This window comes from Eucalyptus grandis, chromosome 6, assembly GCF_016545825.1.
Source record: "Eucalyptus grandis isolate ANBG69807.140 chromosome 6, ASM1654582v1, whole genome shotgun sequence".
Classification (NCBI taxonomy): Eukaryota; Viridiplantae; Streptophyta; class Magnoliopsida; order Myrtales; family Myrtaceae; genus Eucalyptus; species Eucalyptus grandis.
The window spans coordinates 8,907,287-8,920,315 of NC_052617.1; the positions used below are offsets into that span (position 1 = coordinate 8,907,287).

The 13,029-nt window shown below is 42.2% G+C and overlaps 2 protein-coding genes across 2 annotated transcripts; one reads left to right on the forward strand and one right to left on the reverse strand.

Annotated features, from left to right (window-relative positions):
- Positions 1 to 1,866: 1,866 nt before the first annotated feature.
- Positions 1,867 to 2,674, reverse strand: LOC104448208 (stigma-specific STIG1-like protein 1). The gene has a single exon (XM_010062000.2). The coding sequence runs from the start codon at positions 2,586 to 2,588 to the stop codon at positions 2,121 to 2,123; it is 468 nt and encodes a 155-aa protein (XP_010060302.2). The 5' UTR covers positions 2,589 to 2,674; the 3' UTR covers positions 1,867 to 2,120.
- A 7,528-nt stretch (positions 2,675 to 10,202) lies between these two features.
- LOC120294289 lies at positions 10,203 to 12,701 on the forward strand. Its single transcript, XM_039314296.1, has one exon. The coding sequence runs from the start codon at positions 10,203 to 10,205 to the stop codon at positions 12,699 to 12,701; it is 2,499 nt and encodes an 832-aa protein (XP_039170230.1).
- Positions 12,702 to 13,029: the final 328 nt, after the last annotated feature.

Sequence of the window (13,029 nt, forward strand, 5' to 3'; positions counted from 1 at the left end):
TTTAATTCTTTAAGAACCGCCCTTGAGCTGACTCTTTCTGTGTATGAACATGCATGACTAGTCTAAGTCTCTTTATAACATGAGGGGGCGTGTGTTGATGAAGTAACCCTTTTTAGAAAGGAAGCATCCTATCGATAGCCAGCTCTCTAGTCTCCAATTCTTAGCAATTTTTTTATTAGATTAACATTCAACACTTCGTTCGCAAGTTGCTTCTTGTTCAAACATTCCGCACCTGAGAATCCAAGGGCATACCTTGAGAAAATTGTTTTATGAAGAATCCATTCTTGATTGAGTAGAGATATGGCATACAATTTTCATGGGTCCTCTCCTTCACATGTTTTGTTGAGTTTCTTAAGTATCAATATTACCGTTCATTAAAATTAACTTTATAATGACTTCTGTTATTAATTTGTAGGTAGGTTTGCAAACCAGGGAGGGAATGTCTACTTTAAGCGGAACATACAGATTTTGATATGATTTCATAAGCTGTATAGCATGATAAGAATTAACAAGATGATTGTTTTAATGTGCTCGAATAGTTTGGTTTATGATGATTTCATAAATGCTTGTCCAGAACATTCTAATTAACCTGTATGATGGAGGAGTAACACTAGGTAAATTCGTATACATGTTAAGTGATGGAGCAAATGGCGAGTGAGCATATAAGTAAAAGTCAAATATTCAAATCCCAGGGAGGATTTCGCAACATCATTTGATATCTCGATTTTGTAAAACAATTTTTTATAAGCATTTGAAAAGAAGGCTACTATACGTCTGAAACACTTTGACAGATGGGATAGACTTGGGGCGCGTTCCAGAGCCACTTTCTCAAAGCCTGTTTGGCTCTAAAATCCTTTCGCAAATACAAATACCGTTTGACCAATTTTCTAAAGAGTATATGGGAGAAGCAATTATGTTGGTCAAAGGCCTCCAAACCTTTGGCTCAAGATAGGTCTAGAGATGCTTTGAGCATGTCTAGATTGCAATTTTTTTTTCTTTCAACTTTACCCTCACTAAATTTTTATAATTTTGATTATGCCCCCACCTCACCCAACGACGCCAATGAGGGTTTAGGCCGTTGGTGAGAGGTCAGCAAGGCCAAATCTAGGTACTAGCAAGCCAATCTGGCTCCAACCAACCTCGCTTGAGGTCCCACAACCTCTGGCCCAGCTGGGTCGCTCGAACCCTGGCAACCATCACTTGGTAGCACGGCCCGAGTGTCATTTGAGGTCACGCAACCTTAGGCAACGCTGGCCGAAGGCCAATTTTGGCCCCCTGGCAACTAAATTCCATTGGTAAACATTTGAGAATTTAAAAAAAAAAAAAATATAGCAAAAGCCTTTTACAGGGTGTAGTTTTTTTAAAATGACGCTTCCTAATGTGTTTTTAAATTATATTTTATCAAATACTATTTGTATTTTATAAAAAATCCTTTCACCTAAAGTTATTTGCGTTTTCCCAGCAACTTTCCCTAAAAGTCTTGCCAAATGCACCTTTAAATTTTAGCTGGCGTTGGGATTATCTAACAGGATCTCTTTGATAGGAGAGCATGGATCGAAATTGAACCCCAATAGCACCAAAAGCAAAACATAATCACGTATTGCATGCGTAGAATGGAGACAAGCAATTATAAGGATGGCATTATTTGGCTTGGCCTTTCAACTCTATACTAAAAATGTACTTAACATTGGATGATAATTAGCTTTGACCCCCACATTAAAAAAAATAAAATAAAAAAAACAACAACAACAACAACAACAACTCTAACATGAATTAGATATTTAAAGGGATAAAAGTAATTAAGCAAACACATAGATACGATAACCCTTGCCAAAAATGATACGTATCCTCTACTCACAAAGAAAGGACTCGAAGTTAAATAATGGATAACCACAGGCAACAGAGGATACATAGACATACATTACTTAAAGTTCAGCAATCAGGATAGCATTACAACTGAAGAGAACGTTTGCAAAGAAGTAAAAAGCATGTTTGTGCTTCTTTTCTTTTCTTTTCCATACGTATAAACCTTAACCACAAACCAATGTGGTTCTTTTATTGCAATAAGAATAATATGATGAGCCAACCCTCATATAACGGACCCAAAAAGGACCACCACCCTAGCCATTGTAATTACACATTCCGTAGAAACAGAAGTCACCTGTCGGGCACCGGTTGCCGCAGCTTCCGCAGTTCCTCTTGTCGTAGGTCAAGTCCACGCACCGTCCGCTGCAGCACGAGCTCGTGTACTTGCACTTGCTCTTGCATTGGCCGCAGTTGTTCTTGTCGTTGGACAGGTCGACGCATTTGTTGTTGCAGCAGGTGTAGTTTTCGCCCACGGCCGAGCAGATCTCGCCGTCCTTGTTGCAGTGGTCCGCAGCTCTCGGGTTCGGGGTGTCAGCGAGGAAGCGGCTCACTCTCTTAGAAGGCAGGACGATCTCGGCAGACGCGTCGGATGTCTTTGGGGCGTCCATGCGTTCGAATGGCAGCTTCTCCTCCGTTTCTTCGACGAAGGTTCGCATGGTGATGGCGACGCTCAAAGCCATGGTCAAGGCAATCACCAAGATCACCTTCATGGTTGGTGCCATGGCTTTGAGAAGTTAGGGAAAGAGAGGAGACAAGAGAGGTGTTCTTTTTTTTTTTTCTTTTTCCCTTGCTATTCTAGATTGTGAAGGATGGCTGTCCTAAGGAGAATTTGAAAATAGAGGGGGAGGGGTTTATAGGGGACTTCGAGGGGGGAGTTGACGCGGGAAAGGTGGTAAAAAGGGGTTTTTCTCTTGGGATGTGCCAACAATGAGTGTCTTCAAGGTCATTTTATTTCTTTTATGTGGGAAGGCTAACTTATTTTATTTGAGTAATTTCATTACTTTTAGGTGTCAAGCTTTCTTTCTTACGAAAAGACGAAACAACCCCTAAGGGGGGCCAATGCCAAATGCAAGAACTTCGCATTGATTTAAGAGCAATTCACCTTTCGCGGGGCTTATTAAATACGGGCAATACATGAGTTTATTGAGTGAACATTAAGACCTAAATAACAGTCTATATCTTGACAAAACAATACACTCAACTTTTTTATTTTGATTGTGCACTTTGAATTCATATTGTTTACTTCGATTCACCGAAGGCACATCACATACTTTTTAAAAGAAACAGACTTGAGTTAGCAAAAAGTCGATTTTCATGAAGTTCAAACGAAAGTTGCATTGGCAACTAAGGAAGATAATACAGCCAAACTCCTGTTCTTTGTATTGATCAAATGACATTAACTTGCCCCAAACAAGAAAAAAATATGACATAGTTAGCATAGGAACCTCTCTTTGATGTGTCAAATTACAACTCGTGTGATCTGGTGGTGATTAGCCTCCAAAACTTCTAACAATGGTCGGTGAAAGTTTACCCACTTCTTGAGAAGAAACACGGCTAGTTTGACCAACGATCCCAAAGTCGAAAAAGGGCAATATGGGCATCTGAAGTCGATATCTTCCTTTCAAAGCAGGACGGCCAAAGACTAATAAATTTAGCGTGTCGAACAGGCGACGCCGGGAAGTTCTGAGGCATGCTGCGAGGCCAAGTAAAGGCGGTGAGCGTTTAAGAAAGAAAATAAAAAAAAAATCAAGGCTTGTTTAATCAAGAAAACCTCTGGCTAAGCGACTTGATTCGTAAACCAGAAAACGAGTACAAAGTCAGACTAATACAACGGACTTAGGGTTTGCCGTGTGCAGCCTTGTTTCTCTGAATCTGCACCCCCATGAAATCTCTCTAAGTTAACTGTCGCTCAAGGATTATTACCATATGACTACACGTAGCTTGTCTGCAGCACGAAACATGCATCGAATTCAGGAGCGAGGAACGTGCGGGATTGACAGATTGATTCATGATATCACTATACACTTTACAACTAAAGTTAATCTGTTTATGTTGCTTTCTTAGTTCTCGTTTTCCTTTTTGTATATATATTTTCCTTGTGATAATTTAAGTGAGGTGCAAGCAAAAAGAGAAGGCAAGGAGGGAACAGCGTACGAGAAACCCTAATGGAGTCGACGTGTGGTAATTTAAGGAGGAAACAGCGCACGCAGGGATTTAAGTAATACAACTCTTTTAGTTTATGCTTTAATTGTCGTTAGGAATTTCGGGAGAGCTCAAGAAGACTAGATTACTATGTCTTTCCTAGCTAGATAGATCTACATTTAGACATAGAAATAGCACAGATTCATCTCGAGTCCTACTCATTCTTTCCAAATGATTTGTGTGCGCAGATTTGGTAGATGACGATCGAGGAACGCTCGTTTGCAAATTATTGACATATATGTGTGTGTGTGTGTAGCGGTCTTCTCATTATAGCAACTTAAAATATAAGATCTTTGGTTGGAACCACTATCAAAGAATACATCTGCACTCCACATGAGGCGGCATTTGAGTAAGCGGTAAAGTTTGCAAATGTGGGTGATTCTCCAAATTCAGGTTAATCTAGATTGCCTACTTTGGCCGGATGAAAAACATTAGTAAAATTTTCAAACCTTTTGACACTTGATTAATGTAGTTCATTAGTTTTGACCAGAAACTAATGACATAGACATTAGACATCCTACATGGTATGGCCAACGTAATGTGGAAATTTTTAACTTTTTTTTTTTAAATTTTATCCTTCGCCACGGCTGGGGAGGACTCACAACCCTTGCTTAGATTTGGGCAAGGGTCACTACCCTTGCTCAATGGCCAACGGGAGTCATTGGGCCTTAGCTAGTGGCCAACATCCCATTGCCGGTCCTTAACAATAAAAATATAAAAGATTTTTAATAATTTAACAAAATTTAAAATATTTCAAAACTTTTTCATGTTAACATAAAAACAGTCATTATTCATGTTATCAGTTTTTAGTCAAAATTGGTTGGATAAATTACATCAGCAAACTATCAAAAGGTTAAGATTAAATTGGTTGAATTGAAAAATTAGAACTAAATTAATACAAGTGCAATTAGTTTATGACTTTTTAAAGTAATTTTTCCCTTTTAAATATTATGGGGATATCACTATACGTTATACATTCTACGAACCACTAGAAACTCAGCATACTCTCTATATCTTGTATGTGGTCGGATTTGTATCTAGATGCACAATATGGAAATTTGATTGAATTTCCTTTGATTTCGTTTGAGGTCTATAAATGTTCAAAATTAAGTAAATCCAATCTTTCCATCGTTCTTTTCATTTTCTAAGTTTTCACTTTTCGAACATTTCTTAGCAGTCTCTGGAACTCTCATTCCAGTTTGAATGTTTTATACGAGGTGGACTTACTGAAAATTAACATGCAAAGGGGTTATTGGCATAATGCGAATAAAAAAACACACCAATTGCCCTTAAATCCAAGGGTTGGCCACTAAACCTATCTTAAATAGGAAATACGATCTGCCCTCGTCTTTTATTTCTGTCCCCAGCGTTAGGCCTAATCACAGAACAAAGAGCGGACAAAAATTCCATTGATGCTATCGGCACCGAAATAGACACTGAAATTGCAAATACAATAGAAGCTTTTGAAGGCACTTCAGTTTCCTCGAACGGGGTTTCATTCGATAAAGTCAACTATTCCACCTGGGTCCGTTGATCCTGCCTGCTTTCGATTTCTTCTGGTGTGAGAAGTCGACGATTACATTGCTGGTTTTGGTTCTTCACCACCAGCATCCATAGTCATTATTCACACCAAGTGTAGTCTATTAAACGTGGATGGAGGATGGAGATGTAACTGGACGGCTAAACGGGACGACCATCGGACGAGCTTGGATTAATTTTAGCTCAGTGGATCACCTTGTCCAGATATTTTCCTGGGTCATATTTTCCTCGAACCATGCCTTTAATAAACGGGTACTTAGGCATCTCCCAGAGCAACAAACCGAAATTCTCGTACCTTTTTTGGGTCACTCCAAGCGAAGCCATCGAACATTATCCATCAAGGTTAGTCGAAAGAGCCGGTCATCTGTCAGATCCTTTGAAACATGTAGATTCTTTGACCCCTTGCTTACTCCTATATGTAAACAAGCATTAGAAGAAGTCTAAAGATTACTCAATTAAACTTGAGATCAAACAAAGTAAGAGCAGTCTGATGTATCAACTTTTAACAATTTTTGCTATGATTTTGAATTCAAGTCAAGATTTTTCGTATAAGGCCACGCCTCTAAATTACTCGTCTCCAAAAACCGATTTTTCTCCCAGCCAGTTCTGGGTTTCCCTCTACCATGTCGGTAGTCCCTCATTAACGCAAATCAGCCTCCTTCTTCCCGCGATTTGGACGATTCTTAGCCGCTCTGGCTCCTCTTCCTCAGACGCACTCCTCTCAACCCCCAAATCCTTCAGCTCTCGGTGGTTTCTATCGATTTCACTTCGTTCTCCTTTCTCGGCTGAACCCTAATTTAGGGTTGGGCTTTGTCTGTGAAGTTTTACCCGATAGCCCCTTCCTCTTGGGCGTCCTCTGTTTACCCATTTGATCGGGCCTGCTCTCTTGTTATTCTGCTAAGGCTGGATCCCTTTGTAAACCCTCGCATGCTTTCAGCCTGCTCTCCTGCTCTTCTGCTGAGGCTGGATCCCATTTCGCTCGCATGTCATTCTCTCTTGAATTCCCCCACTCTTCAACCCATTTCAGCCAACTAACCCCTTTTCATCTCCTATGTTGCGATGTACCAATTACCTACCAGGCTAGAGCCCTCCTCCGCTAGCTCGGTTTGGCGAAGACAGGTTCGTGAACTTTAACATCGGTAAATAGGCCTTTTTCAAGTCGAGTCCCGTTTATGGAAGGCTGGTGTGTATTCAAAATTCTCCCTCCTTGAGCATGTTTAGTTCTGGCGGACGGACTTAGGTCATCTTTTAGTACATAAGGCCTTTTTCATCTCTTAGTCTGAGTCCCGTTTATGGAGGGTATCTCGACCGGGAATTACTCGTATTCAAAATTCTCCTTGATTGATGGCGTACTTCCGCCCGAGGATAGTCGTTTGGAGGCGCTGTGTAAGAGCTTGGGTCATCTTTGGTCAGATAATGACGTTATTGATGTTACTGATAGTATCTCTGAAGAAAAACTAGCTGAATGTAAGCGCACTTTGCTTGGCAAACTCTATTCTAGACCCAATGTCAACTTCCAGGGCTTTATCAGTACTATGAAATGGGCATGGAAGACAGAAAATGTATCCTGTACCTTATTAGCACCTGGATTCTTCTCCTTCACTTTCAAGTCAGCAGTCGAAAAGCAAAGAGTCCTAGATGCTAGCCCGTGGTCTTTTTCCAGCAACCTACTTGTGCTCCGCCAATGCGATCCCGATATTCCAGAAATGTGCTATGATTTTTCTCAATGCCCCTTTTGGGTACTTATTTGGCTTACCCTTTGGTCGGGTTACGAAAACAGTTGTGCGGCAAATAGCCTCGAAGATCGGCGACGTCTTGGAAGTAAACCTGGAAGCCAAAGGTAACAAAAATTATATGGTTGGGAAAGCTAGAGTTAACTTGGATTTAGCGACACCTCTTAAAACAGGGGCTATCATCAACTTGGGCAGCAAAAAACTGTGGATTGAATTTAAATATGAGCGACTCCCTCATTATTGCTATTCCTGTGGACGTATTAGGCACTATGCAACTGCCTGTCAAGAAATCCCTTATGAGACTACGAGGATGGAGGAGAATCTCCCGGGCAACTTTGGCAACTGGCTTCGAGCTGAAGTCCGGGAAATGAGCCCGTATGGCAAACTCTTTTATGGTAAAGCTACCCCACTCCTTGACAACGCCACAATGGTTCCGGAGCCAGATTTTGTTAATGATACTCAGGCCATTCAGCAAACCCCTTCAGCTTCACAACAGCCTAGTCAGGATCCTCGAACCCAGCAACTCCAGGAGGCAAGTCCATCCCAACACGCAGACCGGTTTCACTCTTCACGAGCCCAATCTATCAGGGAAGGAAAAAAACCACAGATTAGAGAGGATAGATGTTTAGACGCAAACTCTGCAATCGTTATGTATATGGAACAACATAAAGAAGCAGCAAATGACGAGCAACTTTCCATCCAGCTTGAAAGAGGATCAAAGTCCCACTACTCTCAGGATCTACCTACCCAAGAAGGAAAAATAACACAAAAGAGAGATAGTAGCTGTTTAGATGTGGATTCTACGATGGTTGTGTATACTGAACCTAATAAAGAAGCGGATCATGACAGGCAATCTTTCTTCAAACCTGCAAGAGGCCTAGCTACGGGTTTAGCTAAACCCAGCAAGCTCCCTTCAGCAAAAAAGGGTAAGCGTTTCTGCCCTTATGGTACTCATCCCTCAAAGCTTCTGTCTACCGATAACTCACAGTTAGTGGAGATCCCCGTTACCGAGGAAAAGAACTCAGCTACATGGGCTTTGGTGGCTAGCCCTAATAAGCCACCGACTCAATCATGAAACTTATAAGCTGGAACTATCAGGGGTTGGGTTCTCCCCTGACAGTCTAGGCTCTACAAGTCCTTGCGACTCAGGAAAGGCCCAATATTATATTTCTCATGGAAACTAAACAACAAGAGGAATCGGTGCATCGTATAAGGCGTCGGCTCAAGTTCTCAAACAGTTTTTTGGTGAATCCGGTAGGTCTGTCGGGGGGTTTGGCGCTTTTTTGGGATGACCTGGTCACCCTTTCTGTGGAATCACACTCTGAATTCTTTCTGAATGTGCGTTGTCTTATTCATGATAGTCATCAAGTTATGCAGATTACTTTCCTACATGCACCTAATCTCTTTCAAGACAGGGTATCTCTATGGGACGAAATACATAGAAGAAGTGTCATCAATCAGCTTCCTTGGCTCTGCATTGGGGATTTTAACGACATTCTGTATCATTGGGAAAAAGTGGGTAAGCGAATGGCTGATCATTATTGACTTACAGCTTTTAGGGAATTTTTAGAAACATGCTCTCTAATGGATCTAGAAAGTAAGGGGTGCGCTTTCACTTGGTCAAATAGAAGAGAGGGTGATGAAAACATTAGAGAAAGGCTGGATAGAGCTCTTAGTACCATGGAATGGAGGATAGCTTATCCCGATGCAGAGGTCACAGCCCTACCAGCTATCGGCTCGGACCATAGTCCTCTTCTACTTATCACTAAAGCCACAGTGCACCGCAAGTAGAGAGACTTTAAGTATGAATCTTTTTGGGCTGAAGATGGGGATTGTAGCCGAATTGTCAGGCAATCTTGGGAGGCATCCAGCAAGAAGACAATGGCAATGAGACTGCAGAAAGTCGCATTTCATCTAGCGGCATGGAGTAGAAAACGATTCCCCAATGCTTACAAGAAAATCGAAGAAATGAAGGCTGAACTACAAGCCATAACGAATAATCCTCTATTACAGTATGATCAGCAGCAGATACAGCATCTTAACAAGGAGATTGAAGCACTATGGCGACAAGAAGAAATGTTTTGGGGCATGAGATCTCGTATTCAGTGGCTTAAGTGGGGGGATCGCAATACTAAGTTCTTTCACGCCACAACTATACAACGTCGAAACATAAATAGAATCTCCGTGCTGATGAATGGGGAAGGAGATTGGGTCAGAAATTATGATACGCTTAAGGACATGACAAAGGACTTCTTTATCAATCTCTACACTACCGGAGGCCCACGGAACTTTCAGCCTGTTATTAACCATATCCCTACCTCTGTTGATGCAGCTATGAATTTCAAAATTACTGAACCAGTCACAATAAAAGAAGTATATGCAGCGACTTACCAGTTGGGTGCCTCCAAAGCCCTGGACCCGATGGGTTAAATGGCATCTTTTTCCAGCAGCATTGGCAGGTAATAGGTCCATCACTTCTTCACGAGGTGCAACTTTTCTTTGAGTCTGGCTCCCTACCCCCAGCCCTGAACAAAACCCAAATAATTCTCATTCCTAAAATCCAAAACCTAGAAAAGCTAGAGCAATTCCGACTCATCAGCCTTTGCAATTTTGCTTATAAGATCATATCAAAAATTCTTACCAATAGACTAAAACCCCTACTACCAAACATCATTGCAGCAGAGCAAAGTGCTTTTGTGGGAAATCGACAAATTCAAGATAATATTCTGATTGTACAAGAAGTCCTCCACCGACTGCGTACCCGGGACAGAAGGAAAAAAATTCCAAGCAATATTGAAAATAGACATGCAGAAAGCTTACGACCGAATAGAGTGGGATTTCCTACAAGCGTGCCTTTGTAAGATGGGCTTCTGTGAAGCATGGGTGAGCTGGGTTATGCAGTGTGTCACAACGGTGTCCTATAACATCAAGTTTAATGGGGAATCTTTACCAGAATTTAAACCTACTCGGGGTCTTTGTCAGGGCGATCCTTTATCTCCGTACTTATTCATCATTGTAGCAAATGTCCTATCTCAAATGATGAAGGAAGCTCTAGAAGCCGACACTCTCCATGGTATTAAATTAAACAGACATTGCCCCACCCTCTCACATCTCTTCTTTGCAGATGACTCAATATTTTTCATGGAAGGATCACTTTTGGAATGTCAAAACTTGACCAATATACTCAACCAATATTGTTTCGCATCAGGTCAAGCTATTAATCTGAACAAATCTGGCATTCATTTTAGCAAAGATTGTCCAGAGAGCCTTCGAAGAAATATGGCCTCAATGCTTAGAGTTCCCGAAATTACAAAAACAGGGAAATATTTAGGGATTCCTTTGGACTGGGGAGCCTCGAAAAAGGACATGTTTGCCTGGATCCTAGCCCGAGTGAGTAAGAAGTTGGAAAGTTGGAAAGAAAAGCTACTTTCGCGAGCTGGTAAGGAAATACTTCTAAAATCTGTTGTGCAAGCTATACCTCACTATGCCATGTCAATCTTCAAAATCCCCCTATCCATTGTTAGAGCTATAGAAAGGAAAATTGCTAACTTCTGGTGGAGGACTAAAAACAACTCCAATGGTCTGCATTGGCGAAAATGGGATGTTCTTAAACTTTGCAAGGCGGAAGGTGGTCTTGGCTTTAAGGACCTTATTGCCTTTAACACTGCACTATTGAGTAAACAGGCTTGGCGGATCTCTCAACAACTAGACACACTATGGAGCCAGATTATGAAAGGCCTTTATTTCCCTAATTCTGACTTTTGGAAAGCAGGTAGGGGATCACGGCCATCGTGGGGATGGCAAAGCTTAATAGCAGGGAGAGATGCGATTGCTCCCCATGTTAAGTGGGTGGTGGGCAATGGGCAGCAAATATCCATTCGCAATGATAAATGGCTCGCACTAGGATCGATTGGCGGCTGTCCGAGACCGAATGAACCCAATAAGGTAGCGGACCTGATAGATATGGAAGCTGCCGAGTGGAAGGAAGACTTATTGCACTCTATGTTTAACAACACCCTGGTTGCAGAAATTAAAGCTGTTCCTATTGGTCTACCAAGCACAGCAGATAGATTGGTGTGGGAAAATAACACATCAAGCACTTATACTGTAAAAAGTGGATACATTCATACTAGAAAACACCAAAGGAACCAAACTGACTCCCAGCCCACAACATCTCACCTGATTGACCAACATCTATGGAAGCACATTTGGCAAGCCAACATACAACCAAAAATCAAGTTCTTCCTCTGGAATGCCTGCCACAATGCTTTGCCTACATTAGAGAATCTCTATAAAAGAAAGATTGTACCTGCTCCAACGTGTCCACTCTGCAACCTCGAATCGGAGACGGTCGAACATACCTTGCTGCTCTGCCCCTGGACATCTCACATATGGAATGAACCTAACCTGCAAGTCCAAGTAAACCGAATGGGTCTTTCACGTTTTGATGACTGGCTGTGCAAGTATTTAGCTCAACCAGGGAACTCACGCCGTTTGGAGCTGGTTGCGAATGTTGTATGGTGCATTTGGAAGGATCGAAACAATTCCATCTTTAGGAAAAGCCCCCTCAACCCTTACAAGACCATGCTCAATGCTAAAACGCTTCAAGAAAGCTTTACTACTTGGAATGCGAAGTCACAAAAGAGCAAGCACAGTGAAGACTCATCTCACAAGTGGCAACCACCGCCCCTAGGAGTCCTCAAAATCAATATTGACGCTTCATTTGACATTGCCTACATAGCCGACAACCCTACTGACTTTAGCCATCATAACCGGAGGTATCATAATGACACATCTTCAGTTTCTGTAATGGGATTAACTGACTCAGCTGAAAGGGCAGACAGAGACCTCACCACAACCCCTAACCAAGAGGAACGATGCTCTGCCCGCATGAATAGGGACTCTAGAGCCGCAACGCCCCAAACAGACAAGATTAGCAATGTTCACCCCCAATCCGAGCAAGACACAACCCCACTTTCAAAATGCTTACCAAAGTACCTTAGAGAGGAAAGTGGACAAATGAGCAGCGAGTCAAACAGCCACGAAACCCAGTTGCAGCTAGGTAGAGTTCGTGTGCTCGATCGTGGCAAACTCCCTATGGAACATAGTCCATCGGCTGCCTTGCCTCAAGATCCTGATCTGCAAATCCGTATGATGGAACCAAACCCATGCCGCGACCTCCCTCCCCTGCATAATGACGAAAGCTTGGGTACATCTCTAAACCGCAACTCTACAATCAGAACAAGCATCTTTGCCGCCCCGAGTTTGCAGCAACGCAACAGACAAAACCAACAATCTTCTCATCACATGTCCAGCATCTTAGCAGAGAGGAATGTGGATAGATCTAACCCTGGAAAGTAATGCGTGGATTGTGGACTTGCGTAACATCCAAGCCTGCAAACTTTTGAACGACCCTACATTGATCCAACTGAGCGACCCAACTCCAGTGAAGTGCAAGATGGTAGTACCATCTCTAATCGTTCTCTTTCTACTTCAACCCCTGAAGCCATCTTCAGATCTACGAATGAAGCCTCAACAGGCAACACAGATCCGAATCAGGGCCTCGATCCAACAGGGTCGCAGAACGACCGAGCCTCTAGTTCATCGCAAAGTCGTCGTCCTTCTCCTCGAGCAACTATAGCATGCGTCTGCAAAGACTCCTTTGGCAGGATACGGGATGGGTTTGCCA

Bases quoted from the DNA above. Each gene is read 5' to 3' on its own strand.
- LOC104448208 (XM_010062000.2), bottom strand. From the start codon at position 2,588: ATGGCACCAACCATGAAGGTGATCTTGGTGATTGCCTTGACCATGGCT.
- LOC120294289 (XM_039314296.1), top strand. From the start codon at position 10,203: ATGGGCTTCTGTGAAGCATGGGTGAGCTGGGTTATGCAGTGTGTCACA.